At 41.6% G+C, this 26,465-nt stretch overlaps 2 protein-coding genes across 4 annotated transcripts in view; one reads left to right on the plus strand and one right to left on the minus strand.

The window, feature by feature from the left end:
- The window catches only part of gpr137ba (G protein-coupled receptor 137Ba), a 4,771-nt gene extending 1,153 nt beyond the window's left edge, over positions 1-3,618 (plus strand). The window contains exons 3-8 of one of the 2 annotated variants that reach the window (XM_020604439.1): positions 523-572; positions 736-958; positions 1,384-1,530; positions 2,451-2,579; positions 2,908-3,029; positions 3,142-3,618. In XM_020604439.1, the coding sequence (XP_020460095.1) occupies positions 523-572; positions 736-958; positions 1,384-1,530; positions 2,451-2,579; positions 2,908-3,029; positions 3,142-3,256 (786 nt within the window). In that variant the 3' untranslated portion in view covers positions 3,257-3,618. Of the gene's footprint in view, positions 1-522; positions 573-735; positions 959-1,383; positions 1,531-2,450; positions 2,699-2,907; positions 3,030-3,141 lie in introns of those variants that run through there. The other variant, XR_002275284.1, reaches the window with a different exon arrangement.
- Positions 3,619-5,014: 1,396 nt separating this feature from the next.
- egln1a (egl-9 family hypoxia-inducible factor 1a) lies at positions 5,015-25,737 on the minus strand. 2 transcript variants are annotated; one of them, XM_020599963.1, is made up of 5 exons: positions 24,594-25,733; positions 11,359-11,478; positions 5,776-5,912; positions 5,622-5,689; positions 5,015-5,523 (listed from the first exon to the last, which is right to left on the minus strand). In XM_020599963.1, the coding sequence occupies exons 1-5, from the start codon at positions 25,296-25,298 to the stop codon at positions 5,468-5,470; spliced, it is 1,086 nt and encodes a 361-aa protein (XP_020455619.1). In that variant the 5' UTR covers positions 25,299-25,733; the 3' UTR covers positions 5,015-5,467. The 2 variants fall into 2 exon arrangements, with proteins under 2 accessions (XP_020455619.1, XP_020455625.1); XM_020599969.1 differs by lacking the exons at positions 5,015-5,523; positions 5,622-5,689; positions 5,776-5,912 and adding an exon at positions 9,111-10,994 and having other exon boundaries at positions 11,405-11,478; positions 24,594-25,737.
- Between the last annotated feature and the right edge of the window lie 728 nt (positions 25,738-26,465).

Here is a 26,465-nt window from a genome sequence, read left to right on the forward strand (position 1 = left end):
GGAAAGAAACTTTTTGGGCTGGTGCAACCATTGGACGAAATATAAACTGGCTTTCAGTGATTAAAAGAAACCACATGGTACAGAGACAGAGCAATGAAATTATAGCTTTAATAATTACATCAGTGTTGTGAGCTGTGAACCATATTCACGAGTCCTACTTGTAAAACCGTGCAACCAGGAGTGGGCATACAGCAAAAAGTAATATCACAGAATGTAGCTGCAATTTGTGGTCAATCAGTGCTTGCCTAGCTGTTTACATAACCCACATATCAAACAATAGCTCCCATGGCCTCTGCCTAAAGCTTATTTTTATCATAATCCTCCTGTGATGATTAGAGTAACATCTGACAGTGAGAGCTGTAAGTCGCTCTGCGCTGTATCGTGTGTCTAAAGCTCAAGCCGTTCTGCCATTTTCTACTGCGTGGTTCCTAAAAATGTTATTTTTCTGAAGAGGAAGTGAAAATGTGCTGCCGGAGTAGCACGACACATTTGCATCATGCAGTTTGTGCTTTCTTTTCACAGGTCATTTTTAAGGCAAAGTCGAAATATGCACCAGAGCTTTTGAGATACAGGTATGACCAAGTAGTGACCTTTAGCAGAAAGGGATCATTTACTAGATTTCATTAAATGATATTTTTCTAACCATCGTGTGAACTGTCTCAGCTAAAGTAATGTAAAAAAGAGCTACAATTTGACCTGAATTGTATGTTTCCCTGTCTGTCTGCTGACCCACAGGCTGCCGCTGTACCTGCTCTTCCTGTTTGTCAGCCTGGTGTTTTTAGTTGTGAATTTAGCATGTGCCCTGCTGGTGAAGATGTCTTCTGCAGAAGCCCACACCATTGTGCTAGTGAGGGTTGCAATCAACGACACGCTGTTCGTCCTGTGCGCCATCTCGCTCTCTATGTGTCTTTACAAGATCGCTAAGATGTCACTGGCCAACATTTACCTGGAATCTAAGGTGAGAAAATCTTCCCTGTGGAGCTGGAGTCAACTTTAAAAGAAAGTAGTAAAATCAAATATGAATAGTTTTAGTCACATTAGAAATGGTTTGTGGTAAGTTACATGTTGATGTGTGTAACTAGCAGGTAGAAGTATTATGTGCTGCATAACACACTGTGACGATGCACATCTCCACATAATTCATGCTTTGTCCACAGTGATTGTTCCCTAGCAACACAGTGTTGTTCTTGTGCATGACTGGATGTACTGTTGTGTATTCACAAGCTTAAAGTACAGTTCAGTGGGTTGGTTGATTCATGCTGGCCAATAAAATTACTAGGTACTAAGGTCTGAAGCCTTTCCATGTGGTATGTCTCATTCTCTCCTAAAGGCAGATGCATGGTTAAGATGTAATTTCTTAATGGAACTATTCAAACTGTATAGGGGACTTCAGTGTGCCAGGTGACAGTCATAGGAGCCATCGTCATCCTCCTGTACTCATCCAGGGCCTGCTACAATCTGGTTGTTTTGGGACTTTCTAACAGGAGCATTAACTCCTTTGACTATGACTGGTACAACGTTTCTGATCAGGTAAACCACCAACAGTCATAATGTCTTAAGGAAATTGTTTAACAATTTGGGAAATATGTTTATTTGTTTTCTTGCCAGGTCAGATGGTGCCACTTTTTTGTGTTTAGTAAATTCGTAGCAGCTGGTTAGCCTAACATAAAGCCAAAGGTAGCAAAATCTACCTGCCAGCTCCTCTAAAACTCAGTAATTATCATGTTATATTTCATTCTAGCCAGCTGCAGTGACTTCCCGGGGTACATCCCAAGTCTTTTATAATCACTGTCACTTCCCTCCCTTGCATCTTTATCTTGTGTTTTTGTCCCACCCATGTATGATGTGAGGAAAAGGAGAGAGCACTCGAGGAAACACGTTAACAACATGAGACAGCCTTTCCTCAGATCCTTAATTTGAATTGTTCAATCACAGACTGCTTACTGATAAAGGATGGCCTCCTGTGTCCTCGCTCATGGCTTGCCAAGCACCATCCTCAGTCCTCAGGGACGTAGGAACGATTTTATAAGACATGAGTTGTACCCCTGGAGTCTTGTCCTCACCCTGAATTTGCCTGGTAACCACCAGAGACTCTTTACTAAACTATGCTAGGCTACGCTCACTGTACAATCTGTAGTTTGTTTTTTACAGTACAGATATAAGAGTGGAATCAATCCCCTCATCTAACTTTATGCAAGAAATTGCATAAGCAATTTCATCAAATGTCCAAAATGTTCCTTTAAAATATTTTGATGATTATTATTTTGTATTATCCTTCAGCATTTCAACCTAGGCAGATGCAACTCAGCTTTAGTTGAGGTTTTTATGTGAGAAACCTGGAACACTATTGCAGGAAATATTTGTCTTAGAGGCACTTACATGGCTCGTCATTAGCGCTATTAGGAAATAAATAGCATGCTCTAAAGTAATGTGGAATGTTTTTCTTTCAGGCAGATTTACAGTCAACTCTGGGCGACACTGGCTACATCATCTTCGGGGTGATCTTGTTTGTATGGGAACTGCTGCCCACTTCTCTTGTGGTTTTCTTCTTCAGAGTTCGGCAGCCTAACCTAGACAGGGTGAGCCAGCAATGACCCTGAGCCAGCGGTTCCCTACCTGGTGGTCACAAGACAAATCTGTGTGGTTCTAAGGGGAAATCCGATAAAACACACTGTAGCTAAAGTGAAATACAGGACAGGTTAGTCATTGCAGACCTCTAGAATTTAGTCAAAGTAAACCTTCTAAGGGGAAAATTTCAATGTGTGAAGAGTAGATATTGCTTTATTCTAAGAGCTCATAAAGGTTTGGAACCACTACCTTAAGCTTTAGTTATGTGAAATTACATTTTAAAAACGTTACAATATAATGAAATATTGTTGCCTTGTTTGTGTTTGGCATGTCCTGCAGAGTGGCTCAGGGCTTCCTGGACACGTCTTCTCCTCTAGGGCCTATTTTTTCGATAACCCACGGCGTTACGACAGCGATGATGATCTAGCGTGGAGTGTCATGCCTCAGAACATCCAAGCCAGGTAAAAACACTATTAACTATACTCAAAATACTGTACATGAAGCATGGGATGTGGCAGAAGGTAGTGAGGTCAGTGGTTTAGTTCAGTGGATGTTTGTTTTTGAATTCTCCAGTCTGGCTGCTGACAGTTACGAGTGGGGAAGCCAAGGCAGCGGCATTGGTGCCTATATTGGAGGGGACGACAGTTACCAGCTTCCTCCTCCTCCAGAGGAGCTCAGTCATTATTGACTGCCGTGACCTGTGGCTTTTATTTGTATATTTTTGCACAGTCTCTTTTATTGACTGAGGCACTGGGGGATGAAAGTCACCCTCAATACATCCACATATTTACTGTGTCTAGAGAAGAAGAACTAACACTTTTTGTATGCCAGTATATGATGGCCCACTGACAAGACATTAATTTGCACACTTGTACAAAGTATCATCTAATGTTGAATGCTCTGAAACAGTTGTATAGTTTATAATGAATACTGTAATATAAGTCCTGACCTTTGTAATATGTATTGCATTACTATTTTATGTACTGTCTATGGAGACATTCTTTTTCATAAATATGTTCAAACTGAGGAAATATTAATTTAATTCATATTAAAGTGAAAAAAGTAACTCATTTTTAATAGCACAGCAATAATTGAATAATACATTGACAGTTGCTCATGTTTTAGGATCAGCTTTGTGTGGATCTCTAAAAAGTTACTTTACTGATTTCTGCAATTTTTAAAAATATTTTCAGCGTAGACCTCAAAAGCATGTGGCCATTAATTTGTAGTGAGAAAGCCTCTGTGACGTATGAAGTAGCAGTGAAGCAGGCAGCTGGCGCTCTCATCATAAGGGGCCTCTCAGCCAGTACACTACTGTTCCCCTTCAACTGTTGGTTATGTGTGGCTAGCCAATAATCAATACATTTGACCATCAAAATACAGTCAACAGTGTTAATGGCCATCCTGTCTTACATCCCATTTGCACTTTATGTAGATATATATTTTTAGTTTTTCACATACTGTATATTTCAAAGTTTTCATCCTGCTTCCTTACACTAATTTTTAAAATTCAATAAACACTCATAAGTCTACAGAAAACTATTACATGATTGATCTATAATAACAAGCTTACTGACTAACAGTAATAGGAAAACAAAAAGATGAACACACCAGATATGTTTCACACTGTTTTAATAAGACGGTTGGATTCTAAAAGCTGATATGATGTGACTGGATGATGTGGAGGTTGACCAAGCCGTTTTGAGAATTTAATTTCTGATCCAAGAAATGCATGAAAGCGACCGAGGAACTAATTTTATTTGAGCACTGACTTGTGGGATCTATTGCATAAAGTGTAAATATAAAGCCACTGATACATTTAGTTGAACACTGTAAACAAATATGCTACTCTGGCACATAATGCAAAACAATGAGTGGTGTTAGAAAACTCAACTTGAAAAGGCATTCGTAAAATAGGTTTACTTGATGTGATTTACCATTCGATTAATATGGTCAGGGCATCCTAGGAAGTCTGAACTTCAGAGACTTCCCTATAACATTACTCATCATTACTGAAACAGTGCCTGCACAATATTAGAATCTGATTATTTTCGGTTCTGTTTTAAGAAAAATGACCAGATATAATACAGGTGGAGTAAAAAATGAACATTTGTTAATGGTTGTTCTAAAGCCAAATATGTTTTTTCTCTCATCACATGGAATTCATTTACCCATAACAGTACAAAATTGTAGGTGTGCTACATAGTGGGTTTCCTGCAGAGGGCGGCACAGATCTGTGTATGCTGTAGGTCAGACAGGAAGTAAAGCAATAAATGATACCGTTCTTTAATCAGTTCATAGATAGGGCTATGTATGCCAATTGATCATTCATAGATCTCATATCCATGTGAGATTTGGCAGGAAAGGCGAGACCACAAGTGACACACTCACCGCTGTGCTGCAAATGAATGCACTCAAACTAAGACCAGTGAAGTTCTATCAGAAACTTTTTAATTCAGATCATTCCTCATATTATTGCAGAAGCAAGCACATTTTGCCATACAGTAGCTTATAACAGCTGATTCCATGTGAAAAGCATAACACATTAAGCATATGCAGAACACTGTACCTTTAAGGAAATCACTGCAAAAACCAATATGTGAAAGATGCAGACTCTCTTAGAGCTTAATTCCTGTGTTAGGTGAATTTTTTTTGAAAATGTCAGCCGTTTCAGTACAATGCCACGACATTCGTGGTCTGCTGGGTCGTCTAGATTTGCTGAAAATGAACCGAAAGGACTGTGTATTTGTTTCTTTTGTCCCAAAAGTATGGCTCTTCCATGCACTCAGTAAAAGTCTGCTGTTTGCTTTGTAAGACACACACAAACACATCCTCTCTATAGGCCACTTTCTTGGAACAGAGCACTTAATGGCTGTTGGTAGGTGACTCAGGCTTTCCACTAGCTGGGATCTGATGGTTTGCCAAGTTCAACCTTTACTCCCTTTTCTCCTGCACCTTCACACAGAGGAAACAAACACACAAGATACTGTAAAACAGCACAAGGCACAGCATACCAGAAGCAGGATTCTATATTTGGTACATTAAAATCCTACCTGTTAAATACTTTTCTTTAGCTCTGGCTCGCTCGTCTGCATCAAAATACCACACTGTGATGGCATACCTGTAGAAACAGAATGAGAGGGGTGAGTCGCTGCAAGGCGCACCGCATCATCTGAGCTTGTGGAGTGAACAGACTTGGATGCCGACCTGGTGGCGAAGGCAGGCTGAACCTCATGAGGGTTCCGTCTGTCTGACCAGAACAGCAGTAGACGGTCAAATTTAGGCTCTATGTCGGCAAACTGGGCCTTTCCTTCTGGGAAGATTCGGAGGAGGCCGCCGTGTTCCTGCAGCGGCAGCAGAAGAAGAAACAGCCCTGTTATGTACACAAATTAGGACAAAGCGACAGCAGGATGGTGAAGAGAGACTTGAGGAAACAAACACTAAATGAAACCTCTGTAGTGATCACATTTCCGGATTTGATTCATATCCTGTCCATCCACATGAAAAGGTATAAACAGACAGACAGAGAAGATAAAGTCCACCCAAATCTGCACACATTACTCATATAAAAGATATTCAAATATAACCAAAACGTGAGGCTTGCTACATTATCAACATAGGACGACAATGTTAAAGGAAAAGGCTTGTCCAACTCGAAGGGCTAGGAGGAAAGCTCAGGATAGGAAGCAGCAGTGGGGGACAGCTTTCCTGTGGAGGGATAGGAAGAATAAGCCACAGGAAAACTGCTCTGGCTGGATAAAGGACCTGGAGAGTGAAAAAGCAGATTGCTGCAAGTGTGCCTCTTAAACTCTCACATGGCTGATATGGTAGGCCCCTCTCTTCACACGCAAGGCAAAAAGGTTCACACCCTGTTGTTGGAGGTGCAATGTTATTCCCATTTATAACACTCTGAGTGAGGGGGAATGCCGGTGGAGTGACTACATTAAATCAAGCACACGAGGCTTCAAGAGGACAAAAGAAATGTTTCTTTAATAAGCAGTTTAAGGACCACTGATTTTAACAAGTGTATTTCTGCACGTATTACCAGCTTAGTAAGAACATTCAGTGTGTGGGGCTGAAATGATGTCATGTGGATTAGAGTGAACAGAGTTCAACCCTCGCCTGCAGGACATGATCTTCTCACTGACACCAAGCTGAACTCATGTCAAATGACAACATGAGGCGGTGCACTTTAAGACCCTGGATGGGAAAAGCATCATACTGACACAGAATGGCATTTGAACGTATTTTTTTAATCATAGAAAATATGCACAATGGTTATACAATTCAAAAAAGCAAAAATAACCTTAGAATACAGTAATGTTTTGACCTGTAGTGGAGTCAGTGCAGTTACCTAGGTGAAACAGGTTGGGACGTCACAGCAGGTTGTATTTCAGGAGAACACAACTGTATTCAATATATATCCCATTTAACCAAAATCCACTCCACAGATTTTCATGGTTATGGAAATGTGACTCTTTTTAACCCTTTAAGGTAACAGCAGAACATAAGATTTTTATGAAATAAGACCATGTTTCTGATACATCTTTTTTTCCTGAAATAGCTATTCAATATACTGTATTTACTGTACATCTACTGTATTAACTGTTTCTCCATATCATAGCTTCCATTGTTAATGTGGAATCCACCATTCCCATGCTGGATACAAATGATCTAATTACACACAAGGGATTCATAGCAAACGGGACATGTATTTTATCCAGAGTTAGTTTTTAGTTGGATCTTTCTGATACACATCAGCTTCATTGTTTACCGTTCCTGATCCTACAGCCGTATCAGAGCTTTGCTTATTGAGAACAACCTTGAATACTTAAACACCTTATAAAAACATTCAAACATTTTGAGTTTGCTAATCACAGGAAGCATCTGTCGATGTGAATGTCTCACAAAAAAGAACTGCTGATTTGTATAAAACTGGAAAGAAACAGGATGGAAGACTCAGTAATCGTGATTGCTAATGTAGGAAATACAAAGTGGTGTGTATGTCTCTATCAAAGCAAAAAGGTTACTTTGCTTCACATTCGCCTATGAACATACAGCACTTTAAAAGATAAGGCTGGTCATTTTCTATATTAAGTGTTTCCAACACTGCCCATACAGAGACTACAACCAACAATCATTTGCCTCTATTCACTGTTAAAGTCTAAGTCCTGGATTATCTTATTCTTCTGTGCCACAGGCCTCCATTGTTGTTCAAAAATGATTAGAAATACATCAGCCAAACACACTGCTGCACTGGTTGACACTTCCTCTTTATGAAACAGGAAACCCAGATTTTTATTATTATTATTACTATTGTTGTGTTGGCCCAGAGGCTCCCAACAGCCATAACTTTTTAGTGTCTGAAATAAGCGAGAGTCGGGGGCCCACGCACAAGATACAACTATCAGGGTTTTGCGTTTTGTAATGAGGAAATATGTCACCCAGTGCAGCAGAGTGTTTCCCTGATGTGTTTTTAATCATTTTTGAATAACAATGGAGGCCTGTGGCGCAGATGAACAAGCTAATCCAGGACTGACAGACATTAACCATGTGTAGAGGCAAATCGTTGTTGGTTTTAGTTTTTGTATGGGAAGTGTTTAAAATGACGTTAAAATAGTAAATGACCAGCCTTGTCCTTTAAATCAACTTTTTTGTGCAGTGTTGTGTTAAAAAACAACAACAAAAAATATAAATAAACCAAACAAACAAAAACACCCCAGTTACAAAGTTACTCAATCTTATCATGGTCCATATTTATAATATTTAATAACACTTCTATAATTTGAGGTGCAGTGTTAACCCTAAAGTATACTTGACACAGAATCTGTACTGGAAACAGAAAGCTAAGCATTTCCAGCAGCTGCTTCATTTCCTTCCACAAACTCTTTTGCTTGTCCTGTCCCTTCTCCCTGCCACTAGCGCAGCTTGTTTTTTTTTTTATTTTTTTTTATTTTGTCACATGGGTGCACGGGAACATTCAAAAGTTGACTGCTAATGCTTGCCTCAAGTCCACGATGTACCACCCTGGGGTTTCCAGGAGAACAGAGGATAATACATATACTTGAGTATCTCAGACTTTTAGGATTATTCAGTGCGGATCCTTGAAAGTACTTTTTACCATTACATGCAATGAAATACTATGTAATTTGGGCTGAAACATCAAATATTAATTTTCACATACAGCTAACTTGACACTTAATGTTTTCAGTTTCATAATGACTTTGTATCAAAGTGACACAGTTGATTTTGAAGCCAAAATAATGGGAACAAGTGAACCTAGACATTCCAAAGACACTAACCACCCCTCTCATAGGACCACATTCTATAGCAGACCGCTCATCACATGCCTGATAGAACAGCCAATCAGAGACCAGATTGTAATCATTCATGTCCAACAAAGTTCCAGAACACGGCCCATAACTGAGGCATGTACAAAAATCATACAGCAGCTTACAGTAGGTGATCAACATAAGGGCAATAAGAGCCACCTGATGCACACTGACACATATATATATATATATATATGGGAAAAGATTTGATATACACAATAAACAAAAAAAAAGTGCTGGGTAAGTGCTAGACCATATACATGATAAATAATATAACATAAACTACTGATAGAAAAGTGGGTCACAATTTAGTCCCACTTATCAGAATGAGCAGACTGCAATGATGTGTCGTAATCAGTGGACTGCAATAGTTTGTGGTTCAGTTACTTCACAGTTAAAGTGCTGTTAATTTAGGTCTTTATTTTATAGCAGGACTGTTCACCAATACCTGTGCATTTGACCTGGGTGCAAGCAGTCAAATAATACTGTAATAATATTAATTACCCAAATAGCTCCTCATTGCTTGCTTGATAACAGCTAATAATAATCATTCTCTGCCATCCAAGCAACCCTCATAACCATAAGGCAGACTCATGCTTGCACTCTACCACAAACTAGCATCAAGAGGCAAAACAGAGTTTCCTGGAAGTATGTAATTCTCATATGCACATCTGGAGGTCAAGTAAGTGAGGATGTCTGGAAGACAATCTCCTGTCTGCTGCTGTGTCTTGTCATGGTACCAGCTCCTCAGAAAAGCAACAAAGTCATCTTTCTGCCTTACAGTTGCTGCTTTCTGTTACTTCCTGGTGTTCAGCATCCTGTTATCTGTCTCATATTAAACAGGTTAATTCCTTAACCTCTTATCCTATAACATTTACCATTAGCCCGCATTCTTGTCTATCTTGGCATGTTGTGAGCATTAGGGTTGGGTGTCATGGGCTAGTGACAAATTTGAGGGAAATTAATTAGTTCAACTGTGCTCTCAAATTTATATTGACTTGCTTTGACAGCTGCAGCAGGCTAGCAACTGTGTTCTGGTATTCAGGTGCTGAATTCATTCCTTCTCATCAACATTAATAGGTTAGGTTGGATGATGGCATTGCATTCTTTACCACATGTATCACACTCCTTTTATATACAGTTGTTTTGTTGCAATAGACATGCACAACAAACTCAATAAAGCAGCAAACAGTATTGTTTCAGCTATACTAGCCAGCTTTGGCTGTTTCTAGTTACAAAAACACTGGCAATACACCAATCCCATGTTTTGTCTTTAATACCAATAAAAAAAACACACACACACACACACACAGATTACAGTCATGTACTGGCTGGTACCTGATCTGCTTCATGATGTCAGTCTCATTACGAGCACTCATCCAGGGTACTGAATCCATGCAGATATACCACTGTATAGCCCAAATCAGTGCAACATAAACTGTGAAATTTGTCAGGCAATAGACAATCTAATTTAGTGAATGGATTTAATGCTTTTTTGCACAAAGATATCTGGATATACTTCAAATCTTGTCAACTAAACAAAGTTGTTATATCTCTGCCATCCTTTAAAATATATAGGCCTACAATGTTGATTAAGAGTATACTGTATCCTGTTAACGTATGCAAATTAAGTAATTTAAAATCAATAACTGACATTTCTCTTCTAAAACACAGCTTTGCTAAAAAAAAAAAAAGAAAACATACAAGTAACTGAATCTGGACTAACTGAGGGCAAACCTGTGTTCAGTTTTTCAAGTTGGACCAGGTAGGCTCTGCCAGACAGGATGAGTGGTGACAGAAAGGATCATAGGCTTATTCAAAGTTCATATATTTGACCTTTACTGGAATATTCCTGCAGCAAACCACAGCAAAAATACTGCTCAGTTTGCATCAAATCACCGTATTATTTCAAATGTTTATTTGGTCCATAAAATATTTTCTCATGATTGAATAATAAACTACTGCAGTAACCCCTCAATCTCTCTTCAGTCTGCCTGTAAACTCACCTCTCCTGCAGGAGGTGCAATAGATGTGTGAGTGGCAGTGTGGGGGCGCTCCTCTCCCTGATTGGGTGTGGTTGGATTAGCAGGATATCTGTGTTTTAATGGGATTATAAATGAGCAGAGTGTCTGAACATTACGTTCTGACATGTAACCTCTACTATGGACTCTGCATGGGTGTGGAGTGAAGCAGGACGGAGGGTTACGACCCTGCCATGAAGATAAGAACCAGGCTGACATGCTATATGCTTGTGACACAAAGTCCTGCTGGAATATGAAGACCAGCCATGGCCTTTATGAAACCGATTTTCTATTGATGGGTATTTCAGTGACACTTTCGAACCATAACTGAATCAAAACAAAAATATTTGAAACAGGAGAATTAAATAAAGTTCAAATTGAAATACTCATCATCGGTTAGTAATTAATATTATTTCCTCCACACATCACTCACATACCTTGGCATTCCAATCTTTATTAAGGTAATATATGCATGTGACACACCGTCCATCGCCGTTGGGATTATCCACATGACGCACATATCCCGTCCCGTTTCCAGGGTAACACGCCACCATTGCCTGAAGGCAGGAAGATGAAAAAGCATGATTAGTAAAACGATGATGAAAGGGCTAAAGTACACATGCAGTGTCTCCATCTCATGTGTCATTAAACAACAGTGGTAAAAGTGTGTGTGTTGGTGCAAACACAAGTGCTGATGTGGATCTAGTCAGTCAGAAGCGCAGCTGTGGAAGCGGCTCAGATTGCCTTTGTTAACCTGTGATGTGGATGCAGCAGACAGTCTTGGCACAGCTGTGCCATATTGTCCTTACCTCACCTGCACCAAGGCTGCTTACAGTCCAGTTGCCTCATTATAGACTTTTAACTCACGAGAAACAGACTGGAGATATCATGCTGCATGCCAACTTCCCCTTGCTTTTCCTGCTCTTTTAAGACACCCATGATCTGCTTGGGTGTTGGCAATGAACCCCTATGAACTCTTGTAAACTTCTTGGTGTAAACAACAGAAAGAGCGCATTCATACAGCACAGATAGTCCCTTTGAAGTAAGCAGCACACAAGTGGTGACTCGCACACTGGTGGCAGGACTGAAACACTTGTCCTTCCTTCAGAAATAGACTTCTACACAAAACATTATGCAACTTTTGTAGAGGGGAAAAAGAAATCTGTACATGGTGACTGTAGGTAAGTGACGAATGTCACAATATTTCTCATCAGGCATAAAGCTGTCCCGCGATATCAGTACATAACAGAACCAGGCCACTATGATGGAGTGTGACCATACATTCACATTAGCCTGGCAAAAATGCAACTTCCTGCTGTGTTTTAATGCAAGGGGTTGCGTTGGTTGGGGGGTAAAGGGTTGCAGGGGGACCGTTCTAGATGTGTACACTATGGACATGTTGTGAGGAGTCGATGTGAGTGGCTTCATTCTTGTTTCCAGCCCAGAAGTTTGTGTTGTGTTTTGGTTAGCCATGCTGCTAATGTAGCATACTCTACCTTGGCACCAAATTTACCACCAGTGTGTCTGATAGATAAAAACACCATTTAACATCCAGTTCTAATAAAAATGCATGGTGTGTGGCCTCAACTCATCAGTGAATAGCAGTGAATGCTCAAGCTAACAAACTAAACAAAAGAGTCTTCTTCCTGTGGGCGTCCGCGTCCTGATCATCCCCCTTACGTGACTGGTCAGCACAGCACATTTGCCAGATGATGTCACCGTCTGGTGCAGTAAAAGTGGAACAAGATCCAACTTTTTAGCCACACGGGGTTGCGTCATTTTGGTGCCGGATGTGGTGAACACAATCCCCCAAAGAAATGAATGGAAACGGTGGCATTTTTTTCACACCTCTGAAACGTAGTCTAAACACAGCCTGAAACTCATGCATAGTTCATGCACAGTTATAAGATCTCAAGGGACTCATGAGAAATCAGAGAGGAGAGAAAGCAGTCAGTTCAGTTTGTGGCAAAACCTTTTACAGTGCTTGCATATTGTCTTTTACTGCACATGATAATTCATACTCAAAGCAGAGGTTATGTGACATTCATTATAAGATGATTAGTTAAAAAATGCGCCTGTTGTTTTGCATTTAGTAACTTTCAGTGGAATAAAGGACTATTTTCCAGCCATATACTTCGTAATTGAAGATTTCTTAAAAATAGTGTTAAAATATTGTTTCATCTCATTCTTGTGAAACCAATATCGTGTATCGTCTTGTCTCGTGAGCTAAGTGCATCGTCACATCCCTAGGTGGCTTTCTTAAAACACTGACTGGGACATCAGACTGCAAATGGTATCGGACCATGAGCGCCACAGGTCACAGCCAACAAACCAGTGTTTTTGGACTTGAGGTAAGCTCAAACACAGAGGGCTGATTAGTCAGCCCTCATGTACAGAGTCTAAGCAGTGATATGACAAACAGCCTGGTTCCTGCATGTTCTTCCATGCACTTGGATCAGTATAAACCATGGCATTATTACTACTGTATAAACACACAGAAGACAAAACTCCCCTCACATGGTCTTGTGCCAAGGGAAATACTATCAGACGTTCTGCTTGAATCATGAAAAGTGTTCTTGAGTGCAGAGAAATGATAGGATACACTGTATTTCAAAATATTAGGACTTCAAGCAGTTGAACAGAATCAATAAAGTAAGACTATGGAGGCTCTGGAAGCCTGTCCATATACATGCTTTTAGAAAGGTTTATATTAGTGTACTATACAGTAATTGTATCACCAAAATCTTTATGCACAAAATAGTCTGGTAATGCAGTGAGGGCACAAAAAAAGAAACTTCCACATGACATATGTCTGAATCTTATTTTCCTTCGCATCTGACCTAGTTGCTTGTGTCCATATTGTGCTCACATCTTTTGAGTGAGGTTACCACTGGAATGCACAGTATCAGGGCCTTCAAAGCTGAATCATAGCAAAACTCCAACATAAAGATTGGGGGGGGGGGTCTTGCTCCAGCGGCATGAACTGACATGAACTGAAAAAACTATTTTATTGATAGAACAAAAAGGGTGGTGGTGGGTGTTCCAGAAGCTGCTCTGCTGGGAATCGACGAGGGTGAGGGGTGTGCAGATTGACAAAGGACTTCCTGTCAGTAAGGCATAATACCGTGTGTGCTCTTAAAAGAAAAAGAGAAAGAGGGGCACAGACAGAGAAGACAGGGAGGGTGGGGCCAGAGCAGAAGTTAAGAGTGAACTGCTATAAACTTTGACTCCTGGCCCCCCTCCAGAGGGAGCAGTATTTTAATGATTGTGCTACGTGCAGAGCGTGAGGAAGGTTGGCTGATCTTCGCCTATGTCACCCCCTCCCACCCTTCACTGCTCAGCACACGCTGCAAGGCTGGAGATCGGTAAACAGTCACTGCTAGGAAAAGTGTGTTTGTGTGGAGTGAGATGTGTGAGGGCGGTGCGTGCGTGGGGGCTGACTGACACTGTGAGAGCTTCAGCACTCAGCAAAAACCTGGACACAGCAGTTTCACCTTTCATTTCCTTTAACTAGACAGCTGCAGAAACTCTATAAGGCTTCATCAACTATGTAAAATGTTAATTATGGACCTGTGAGCATGCGAAGTAGGGCTGTACTAAAATACAAACTGGTAACAAAATCAAGTTTGGCTGCCTGATGCCAGTACTTATCCAAACCTTAACAAACGGTATTAAACTGGTGTAGAACATTGTGGATTTCAGGAAAAATAACACAACAACAAAAAGTAAGTTGTTAAAGTAGAAGTTCAAATAAAGCAGCCATTAACATGTCATACTGGTGGTGTAAACAAAAGAGCGCATTCCAATAATCCACCAAAAAACAAATTAGCTAGTGTCTGCTTGAAGTGCTGATAACCTTAGCTTGTTTTTCATGTGATCTGGTCATGAGGACCCAGCAAGCTGAAGCATAGAAGAAGAGATGCCACTTTTGATGAAATCTGCACGCACAGAACCACAGATGGCCTTCAGCTAAAACCTCGATGAAAAATACAGCAGCAATACAGACAGACAGCTCCAGAGTGTGGCAGCGTGTGCTGGCAAAATGTGAAGGAAAATCACTGAATGTCCACGTTATATTACTGTATATGCTCACGCACATCAATATTCCCTTTTGGTCTGACTGCACCGCAACAACAATTCTGATTATTTCTTCATTTGCCTGACTGCTCTATACTGTGGGAGGACTGTCTTCTTTGCCATCACCACCTCTAAGCCTTGTCCCTGTTTGAGCCCCCTTTCTTCTCATCCAGCCCTCTGCAGTCCTCATTAGGAGGCCCTCACATGCCAGACCTGTTGTTTACATTCCACAGGCACAGTTCTGAAGCATTTCCAGGCAAAGAGCGGAGAGAGAAGAAGTCAAAGCAGCTCGCTGAGGCCTCCAGTAAGGTCAAATGAGAGACGATCACTTTGCCACAGACACACATGTCTGAAGAGCTGCAGCTCTGAAGTCATTAACCACTTGTGTCACACTGTATGTTCAGTAGCTTGGGCAGTGTGTTCTTTACTCAGCTGGCACTGCCCTGGTGGGTTGCCATCATTCAGACAGCCCATCTGCTCCAACTCAAGAAGTTCTAAAAATTCAGTATCCCAACATGATGGTTGGCTGTGCAAGTGAACCACTTCAGTGTCAATAGAAGAAGCTTTATTTTATTGTCATTGTAACACTGTGACACGTACAACAAAATTTTGTCTGGAGCCGAGGAGCCCCAGCCCCCTGCGTGCATACGTGCCACCATCATGGGCAACTTGGTTTCTAACTGTTCACTGCAGGTGAATTTGAGACAGCTACCCTACTTTTATATTTATTTTTGTTATGAGGCAAACCCATTGCTGATGGAGAGGTTACAAAGATATTTACCATTGCCCCAGGTCATGGCAATATTCTTGAAATAATTATTGATGGACAAGGCTCCCTTTAGGCTAGATCTAAGATGGAGATAACAGACTAACAATGCCTTTGTGTGTGAGAGACTACACACAAGTGAGTGTGTCCCTGTTTTTCCCCTCATCCTCAATTTGTCTCAGACAACTGCAACTCAAATGTGAGGCTAGCGCTACTGAGTCACTGTAAACTAAAAACACAGTTGTTCATGTGTTCCCAGCTCAGTTCAAGGATGTGACTGTGTTCTTTAGTTTCCACAGCAAAGTTATTGTGAACCACTAAGTAAAACTGAAAGTAAACCAAAAGCTTCAACACTTTCTGTTAAAATGGGTAAAACCTGAACTGACACGTCAGTGCAGTCCGTGGAAAAAGCAAAAGTGAAAAAACAAAACACTCAGCAGGCATGTGCAACAACTAAAGGCCAGTGGCCACAGCACCGGCTGATGGATTCCTTACTCAATTAGTATTTTTGATGGCAACTAAGTACAGCTTTTCTATCCCTTGACCCAAAATGCAAACCTCTACCTCATGTTTAGTTTCATGGAAAACAAAAGTGTGTGTGTTCCTGATTCTGTGGAGCTTCGAGTGAACCTGAGTGCTTCTGCTTCCCGCAGACATTTATGGTTTTGTCACGACTGCCACAAAAAACTATGTAAATTCCATTATAAAGTGAAAGGGATTTGTAAAGCTGTGTTAAGGGGTGTATAAGTGAAGTAACAGCCCTGTTGTTTCTAGTGTGGGTGAAGAGGAATGTGGGGCAGAGAGATAAAGCTCTGAAATCTGTTCTTCCCAGTCTTTTCAAAAACTATTTGGATAATTAATCTTCAGGGATGATCAGGGTCAGATTTAGATATTTTAGACCGGTCTAGTGTTAGACAGTCTCACCAAAATAAAAACATATTTTTTATTTTAAGCCGTAAAAGTTACCCACCCTACCCTGAGGCTCACTTACAACTAAGACCTCTGTTTCCATGGCAACAACCAGCGGCGCCTGCTGACAAAAAGGGGGAAACATGGCTCAGTTGGGGTTTGCTGATAGTACTGTAAAGCGAGCAGTGAGAAGTAAAGGGGTTTTAAAGGATTTTTGTTGTTTTGTTACATGACATACAGTAAAACATTCTTTTAACCATTTCCTGTCCTTGTTCATTTTCGGCTGGACTGAAGGGAGCCGAGTGGTTTGATGCGGTCGTTCAGTCGGCCATGTTGGTTTTAATTTAAAAAGCCTTAATTTACCCAGAATTCATAGCAAATTAGAATACTTAAAATAGTCAAGAGCTCAAGAGCTTTGTGTAACAGATAAATTGAGATGTCTAATCTAGTCTGAATCAAAGCCATAGTCCGAATCTATGCATGTGAAACTGGCCCCAGGACTTCTCTGACCTGGCTGAACTACAAGTTCTACATTCCACACAATACATTTGACAAGTACTTTCACTCCATAAGTGAAACTGCAGTGATGAACGATGCTCTGGATGTTGTAGTGATCATATCACCGATTTTTGTGCTGCAGACTATTCTCTTTTACTACTGTCATTAACATCATAGTACAAATTTTATTATTTTTGGACTAAGCTGCCCCATGATAGCTGCATCCTGCGACCTGCGCTTCCCTCTCCATGGAAGTGATGCTTATGCAAAGACAAGTACAAACAGTTGGGATGGAGACTATGTAGTGCAGGGGAGTGTGGGAACCAAGACTGTCTGAGCCCCGGCCCAGGACGGCTCACAGTTTTATCTGTCAGGACAGTGGTCCTGCCTCCAGAGACAATCCCTGTTTAAAGTAACAACCTAGTTGACGCTTTTCTGGTGTAAACAACAGAGATACATATACCGCAGTGCTACCTTTCACCCCCAACATGTTGCGGCAGAAACACAAGCACAGTTTCTGGTGTAGTTATGCAAACTCAACTCAGATGAGGATTGTCTAAACCTGTTGGACTTTTCGAGTTCAGCACACTCTGCTGGTGTCTCCCGTTGACAAACAAAAGATAAACCCACAGGCTGAACTCTGTGGGCTGCTTAAAGCGTCATCTGGTATAAACTCAAAGCAGAGATCCACTCTCATTAACAGGCCCGCTGTTTGTATTTTCACACAGACAAGTCATGAAATGGCAGATTCAGAGCATCAGCTCATCTTCAGTATCTTGGAATCACTCACGTGGTGCTTTAGCCAAACAAGAACTAAGAGAGCCAGTACCTACAGCGTTGTTGTGTCTGTCTTCTGCTGAAACATTTTAGTGACCACTCAGCTATGGAAGCCCATTCCCGCCAGTTAAATGAGAAATAAAACGCTCTAAGTCGTTATTTCTACTTAGCTAAGTAGAAATTCCGACATATCTATGTCGGAATTCCTACTTACACTTCCCTAAGTCGAAATTTCGACTTAGCTAAGTAGAAATAACTAGATAGCTACATCGAAATTCCGACTTATCTATGTCGAAATTCCTACATAGCTCAAAGTATCTTATCCGACATATCTAAGTCGGAATTCCATAGTTATAGTTCAGTTATTCTTCTTCGTGTTTTGTCGCGGAGACTGAGAGCTAACGCTACAGCACCTTTCACACCACACAGTTCAGATGGATGGAATAATTGAAGATTATTTCAGGCGTGGGTCCGTTTTGAGTGAATTCCAATGGCTGTTTGTTATCCAGTGCACGCTACGCTACGGTAAAGGGTGCTGCAGCTCTCTGTCTCCGCGCCAAAAACAACACTAAACTAAACTAAACTAACTACTTCCGCTTGACAGGCTTACGTCAAGATACTTTGAGCTATGTAGGAATTTCGACATATATAAGTCGGAATTTCGATTTAGCTATGTAGTTATTCCGACTTAGCTAAGTCGAAATTCTGACATAGCTAAGTTAGAATTTCTACTTAGATTTACTTAAGTCATTATTTCTACTTAGCTATGTCGGAATTTCGACTTAGCTAAGTCGGAGTAACTGGCGGGAATGGGCTTCCATACTCAGCCAAGGGAGCTTATTCTGTAAAGATTTGATCAGCTGCTGATGTATCACTTTAAAAACTGGCTGTTTTGAGTCCAAAGTCAGCATGAAGAGTTTGATAAGAAAGGTGTGGCATTATGTTGTTGCTGTAGCTGCTACAGACAAATAATCAAAGCTCTAAGTTAGCTTGGGGTGACTGTGGTTCAGTGGGTAGAGCAGTCATCTCCCTACCGGAGTATTGGACGTTCAAATCTCGGTGCCTGCAGTCCACATGTCGAAGTGTCCTTGGGCAAGACGCTGAACCCCCAAGTTGTGTGAGTTGGCGCTGCAGATGGCTGCCTCGGTTCTGTACCGGAAACAAATTCCTTGTGTAACACACTTGGCCAAATAAAGGTGATTATCCTTAGCTTATAGCTTCCTTCTCATTCTGTATTGCAAAGGAACTTACAAAAGTGGCAAATTAAAATATATATTAATTAGCTAATGGAGACTGTGTTTCATAAACATTTGGGTTGAAATAAAACATTAAAAATGAACCCTAATCACTTCAGAAATTGTTTTTGTAAATGCAGGGTAATTTGGAGATCATGCTCCACCCACCATAAACCCTCCCCATCTTCACCTCTACAGCTGTGAACAGTCAAAAAACACAGGACCTACTTCTCAAGGCTCCACTTGGATCACAGCAAGGTGCAGCTTAGACAGTCACAGCATAGTAAACAGAGCCAGAAACACACTGGATTTAATGCCTAATTTTATTAAATGTGTCACTTCTGCTAGTGAACACCTGTCCACTTTATTCGTTCTGTTAACAGCATGCAACAGGTTACAGTAATATGAAATGTCACATCCAACTATGGTCTATGCTGATCTCTCTAACATGTCACACATGTACAGCTTTAGACTACAATAACAGTGGTATTATACACATCATTAGAACGCCACAGATGGATTAGAGGGGTTTTAGGAGACCACTAGCTGCAGGTCAGCTCATACTGGACCATGGATGTTTGGTGAGCCTGTGCTCTGACCACCTCCACAATTTTTTCCCCCTTTACTGTATGATGGTGAAACAATAAACAGGAAAGGGTGGCATGCAATGTGTTGCTTCAGGCATGCTGGTACTATCGACGGAAGTAGTGAATGGCTCATGCTGTTTACAGCATAATGTACAGCTGGCACCAACGCTCAGAGAACCACCATGCTACTTCCTCTCAGCTTGCTTAGTCTATAGAGCCTTAAGATTTAAGTCAATTGGTAAATTCTTTTTGAAAGCACACGTGCACAGATGCTCTGTGACACTGCAAATGACTCAACAAAAAATATGAAACATCAGTTGCAAACCATATATCCCTAGACAACAGGGATTTTGTCATACCAGCAGTTAGGTCACAGTGTGCAATGTGGCAAATTAGATTTTTTGTGACAAGTGACTAATCAGTGTAAACTTCACAATTCAATTTTCACTTTTTCTCCCTACATCTTGCTAGTGCAACATAAAATGACATTCACTCATTTTCTCCAGCCCTCTGTTGTATTTGGGGATCTACTACACTGTTACTTCCGTTATTGATTCATCAGTTGACTGTTTACTCAAGTAATCAACCGATCCTTTGGGTAATGTCACAAACCACTGACTTTACTATCACATAAGAAAACCAGGAAATCCAGGGAACGTCTGACATTTTTGCTCTGTAATGGAAACTTAACAGTATTGGATGCAATACAGTCATACTATAGCCAGTGCAGCTGCAGATTAAGTTTCTCTAGTTTTTCTTATTGGGGTGGAGAAGAGTGGCTCTGCTAACAAATTATTATTTATCACCTTTCTCACCTATAAAAAGATATGGCAACATATCAGTACATGTGGTGAAACATTTTATTATCTGGGAACCTAGCCTTCTATGATGTGTTTTTGTTCTTCACACTGGACAGTCATGCTTCAGACAGTGACACTGCTGTGATTTAAACGTGTGTAAAGTTGTTATATTAGACTGGGTTTACTGTATGTTGGCTCAACTTACAGGTGCATAAAATAAAGAGACCCTCTCACTACAGTATTGGACTATATTATATTGTTAGGAGTCCAGACCAAACAACAGGTTATCTACTATACACCTGGTACTGCATTCTACACTGAGCTACAGAATGCCATGCAGGACAGAGCTGTCCTACTTCATGTACTACAACATAACAGTACAAATGGCCTTGAACACTCACTGTATGGTTACAATGCAACTTAGTAAGCTATGGCTTTAACATGATGGAGATGCTGCAGTAACATTCAGATGGGGACAGTGAGTCAGTAACAGGGTAACCGCGTTGCTGCTACAAACGTCTTCACGTCCCATGATGTCTCCGGTAATGGCATCAGAGAGGATTCAACAGAAATGTGTCCCGCTGCCTGGAGCTTATTCCCACAATGTTATCAATGAAAAGAGGAAATAGAAATAATATCAAATTCTATTTGGACAAAATCTTTGTTCTCTGTCTTTCCCAGTGTGTATTGTGCTCAAATGGTGGTGTATCCCTTTGAGCCACTGATACTGGCGGCCTTCCATTTGTGCAAGTCATGCTGATTTTCACTGGTCATGGTCCAGGTATGTGTTTGCTGAGGCAACTGGGACAGTAGGTGAGAAAGTCAAGTTCTCTACACTGTTTGTCTTAGGGGCCAGCTGCATGGATCAACAGCGCAGCCTGAGACAAAGTGCTTTCTAGAAAGCAGTTCATGTTTACTAAGAACTGGCCATGGTTAAAAAAAAAAAAAAAAACTGGACAGGAGTAGCCTAAAAACAGCATATGGTAATCCGAGGTTTGTGCCAGCACAGAAAAACAAGTACCTGAAGCAAGCAAAGGCCACAAGCTCAATTCAATGTGTGTTCTGTCATTGCTTGATCTTTTAAACACCACATGCTGTGATAGCAGAACACGATAAGTTAAGGAGACCAATATCAAACAGTGGGGTTTGTTTAGTGTTCAGGAGTATAGATTTTTTATACGCTAATCCTTTAAGTGTTTACTTTTAACTCTCTGACCTTCTGTATTGACTGACCCAGGGTCAGATGCACTTCATAGCTCAGGATGTCTACAAATTTAAAAACAATTCACAACTTTACAAGATAAAAATAAGTGCACAGATCAGCGCATGAAATAACTATTCCACATTCCTCCAAAACTACAGTCTCTAAAATTACCATAAAGTTGATTTAACTTCTCTAAGGGTGCTTTCACACCTTAATTCGTTTGCTTTGGTCCGAATCAGTTGATGAGTTTGTAAACATGTAGCAATGTCTCCTTGGTTCGGTTTCGTTTCACACACAGAAAAATCCAAGCGCACCAAAACACGTCACGTATAACTACGCGAGAACGTTCTCTCCGCTTATTGGTCAGATGTGTCTGCCGCGAGAACAGAAAAAGTAAATAAAGGAAGAAAGTCCACGTTTCTGTGACGAGAGAGGATGGAGGTCAACATACGCGGGTTGGGCCTCGCCCTGGTTATTTTGTATTACCCTCAAATTGTGTGATTCACTGCCTTTGGTCCCGTTTTGGTTCTGTATGTGTTCTCACCAGGAGGACCGCACCAGAGTTCGCTAGATGATGCGGATCGAGACCACCTCATTTTGGGGGTCTCGGTGCGGTTGTTTTGGTGCGCACTCGAGTGCGATTACCGTGTTCACACCAGACAAAACGAACCGCACCAAGAGGGAAAACGAACTCTAGTTCGATTCAATCGAACTACACGCTGTAGGTGTGAAAGCACCCTAAAACAGATCACTACAGCCCTCATGAAGACAGGGTTAACTGCAGGGCGTTTGTATGAGGCCACATCAGTTTTATCTGGGTGTACCTAATAAACTGGTCTGCACTTCAAACAGGAAAATGGTTTCCGCCCAACTTCTATTTAAGGAATCAGTGACAGTGTACTTCAGAGTATTTCCCAGAAGAGGAAGAGGTCAATCTCATGCCACAAAGTCATGTGGGGACCAGATCTGTCAGAGGTTATAAGCAACCCGGCGGCCGAGCTGGAGCTAAGTTGACATTGCTTTGGCGCTGACATAGCTGCTTTTTTCAAACCGTGCAGAGCAGTTAGAAAAGTCAGAAATGATTAACAAGGGGAAAAAACAACTAAGAAGAATCAGTCAGAAAATGAGACTGAAATGGAATTTCTTAGAAACATTTGATTGAAGCCGACTCTGCCCACAGCTTCCTCTCGCCCACAGTGCCAAACATGAAACATACAGGTCTTCCTCTTAACACAGGAACGTGTGTGGGATAGTACCGCCTCTCTACAGGTCAGAGGTGGCAGTCAGCTACAGAACAACGTCCCTGACGAGGACTCGACAGTGCAGGTGGACTTCATGCTGCCTGTCATGTTCAACCCACTGTGTGCAGCTCCTACACACACATCCTGTTATTTTACTAGTTATGAATGAACATAAACGCATCAAGCAATATGCACAAATTTGATACGCGTGGACAGAATATCTTCTTTGTGTGTGTGCATGTAATGGCAGTAGCAGGTGTCTATTAGAGATGCATGATCTGGAGAACATCCAGTATGTGGTGTGTCATAGTCCTGCTGTATGGCACACTGCAGTTACAAGTTTATTAGGTAAACCAATAGTAACTACAATGTAGTCTAAACCAGCTGTCCTGTAGGGCTGGAACAATAAATTGATTAATCAATTAGTCGACTGACAAACCTAATCTGCAGTTTTTCTGTCTTTTGCTATAGTGAATATCTTGGGATTCTGTGCCACTGTAAAACAAAACAAGCAACCTGAAAACATCGTGAGATTTAAGAAATTGCAGCGGTCATGTTTCTCCGTTTTATGACATTTTAAAGAGCAAACAAATTAACCAAGAGTTGCAGTCCAACAGTCCTGCAAACACCCTATTTTCATGTACATTATATTGTTCAGACTTAGTTGAAAATACTGCAGAGAGCTGTTGATTTTGGAAGCAGTACTTTGTGCTGCTGGCTAACTATACTACATTATACTGAGCGGTGTTGGTAATATTTTGTCCACCACACTGTTTTATCCCAGTGAGAGTAGACTAAATATGAGGAACCATCTCAAAACTGTAGCCTCTGTGGTGCAGAAAGCTGAATCAGCACCTCAATATATAAGTTTTAACAAACGCTGAAGGAAAGTTACTGCAGGACTGTTGTATTAGACTGCATTTGTTGTAGCTGCACCGGTTTGCTTCATTACAACTGACTTCATCGGCCTTGTTCCTTCTGGTGTTGCAGCCATTTGTGATGTGCACAGTCACATTAAAACCATAACAATCTGAGCAGCACTGGTTTTGCGTTGAGGAAACACACAACCTCTATGACATACCCTGAGAGGACTTAACAGCCTCTTACATCTAAAGTCGGGTCTGATTAGCAAACAGGACCAACATATTTAAAGTAATGGTGCCTTGATGACAGAATGAATATGTCTGAGAGCACCGGATTTCACCAGCCTGACTGTGACACCCCTGTCAGACAGATGGACTATGAAACGCTGTACCCGAACATGTAAAACACCCCCCACCCCACATAGGAGCAAGACAGACTGAAAAAATAAAAGAGTTTGTGTCTCTTTTTGTCCATGGTTTACTTGTTTTTGTCTGTAAGGTTGCTTTGCATATCCCTGTGTTCATTTTGTACGTCTTTGTGGCTGTTTTGCATCCATTTTACATCTATTTATTGTTGATTTTCCTTTTTGGACCCCGAGCACTGCTGCTGTTTTTGTGAGCAGACCCGCAGGACTCCGGCTCCCGAGGAACAAGCACTGTAAACAAATAGCTGTCAGGCATGAAAAACACCCTACAGTCAGCTGCTGCAACTTACCTTTGTCCTTCCGTTTATTGTGTAGCTTCCCAGTCTGCCGTTACAATGTCTGATCAGGTCGTCCATGCGACTCATTAGAAAGCAAATCTTCTCGCAGCCGGCCTCTCTTCCCTCTACCCACGTGATTTTGTCCCCTCGGATGTCTTTAGTCGAGTCGCTTTTTTGACTGACCAGCTGTCCGTCTGTGAACCTGCCCGTTTTGTGAAGGGCTCTGACATTATCTAAGATGCCCTGTCCAGTCTCTGCTCCTAAAAAGTTGTCCACCACACAGATGCCGTGCTTGCTCATGCACGGGACTACGTACTCAGTGGCAAGTTTCTGCGGGGATGAGTTCGTCTGTCCGTTGGGTGTGGCAGTGCTGTTGGACCCATCTTCTCCCGGTTTTATTCCAACGCCATGTGGTTCTGGGTTTGTGGTTTGTGCTAAAGGTGCACTGTCCGCTTGCTCGGGGCTTTTCTTTTCTCGATATTCTTCCGGTGCCTTGTCGTCCTCCGACTGCGGAGCCTGCTCGGGCGTCTGTTTTGAAAGCTGCGCCTTGTCCGCCTCCTTACAAATGAGCTTGTGTTTCTTCCAGTGCTGCTTCTGGTGCTCCTTGCTGCAGTAGAAGGAGATCCGGCACCTACCACACTTAAGGAGATTCTCCATTTTCCCACAGAGTTCACAGTACTGTCGGTCTCGGTCCAAGTCGCTTTGCTGTTTCTCCATGTTTGCGGCTACAGCGGGTGCACGGCGCCTTTATTTCGGATCCTTCACACACGCTGGCTAACGACAACTTTGGAAACGATCCGTTGCCTGTGCCACGCTACACCAAGCGAAACGGGAAAGTAAGACTCAAACCCTCTTCATTTTATCTCACTCAGTCCCTTTTCACATCTTGTACCACTGAAATAATATTACAACGTGTGCCCTGGGCCAAACATTCTGGGCTCTATCGAGGTCTTCGGGAGGCATTTTTGTTGGCTAGCTATCGGTCTGAGGGTACTGCATGGCGCCGCTCTCTGTGCGTTCAGTGCGCCTGTGCTCCAGCCCACTCTGGCGTCAAAACACACGCACAGCCCCTCCCGCGCTGCCTTCGAGGGCTGTCGGACAGATGGCCGTTGGTAGAGATGGCTCAAAACACATGGAAATAGTATGACTGTGACGACAGGACAACAGCTTGTCAACTCATTTATGAAAAAGGCTGTATATGTCATCTGGACTGGACCCATCGGCCCCATTCATGCAGTCATGTGATTAGTTTATTCAAAATAGTGGGGAGTATATTCAAGTAGCTACTGTTTTTAAGTAAGTTCGAAGTGTTTATTTTGTCATATGCACAGTTAGGAAACGTGTTTCCCTGTACAATGAAATTCTTACTTTGCCGTCCACATGAATGCCACAACAATACAAATGAAATACAAAGTAGATAAATAAATAACACAAAATCTAAGGCACTTTAAGCAGCGCAGATGCAGCAATATAGTAAAAAAATATATATACAAAAATATAATAGAGAATGTATGCTGCATGGGAGCAGCACATGCCGCAGTCAACAGTCAATGTGCAATTATCCATGTGCAAACAGAATGTAAACAGTACAACATGTATTTCCTGGTAATAAACTCCTCAGCTGTTTAGGAGTCTGATGGCAGAGGGAAAGAAAGAGTTTTTCAGTCTAGTGGTCCTACATTTCACACTTCTGAACCTCCAGCCAGAGGGCAGAGAAGTGAACAATCTGTGCTGGGGGTGGGTGGGATCTTTGAGGATGGAGGCAGCTTTCCTATGCACCCTGCAGTGGTAAATGCTCTGCAGAGAGGGCAGTGGAGTCCTGGTGATCTTCTCCGCAGTCTTTACCACTCTCTGCAGGCGCTTGTGGTCCATAGCAGTAGTGCT

This window comes from Monopterus albus, unplaced genomic scaffold, assembly GCF_001952655.1.
Source record: "Monopterus albus unplaced genomic scaffold, M_albus_1.0 scaffold3.1, whole genome shotgun sequence".
In the NCBI taxonomy this organism is placed as follows: Eukaryota; Metazoa; Chordata; class Actinopteri; order Synbranchiformes; family Synbranchidae; genus Monopterus; species Monopterus albus.

What these genes read in the sequence shown, in the direction of transcription:
- egln1a (XM_020599963.1), bottom strand. Translation starts at nt 25,298, where the DNA reads ATGGAGAAACAGCAAAGCGACTTGGACCGAGACCGACAGTACTGTGAA. An exon ending in CAATAAACGGAAGGACAAAG is followed by an intron (nt 11,479 to 24,593) that starts GTAAGTTGCAGC and finishes TCCTGCCTTCAG; the next exon opens with GCAATGGTGGCGTGTTACCC. An exon ending in ATAAAGATTGGAATGCCAAG is followed by an intron (nt 5,913 to 11,358) that starts GTATGTGAGTGA and finishes CTGCCGCTGCAG; the next exon opens with GAACACGGCGGCCTCCTCCG.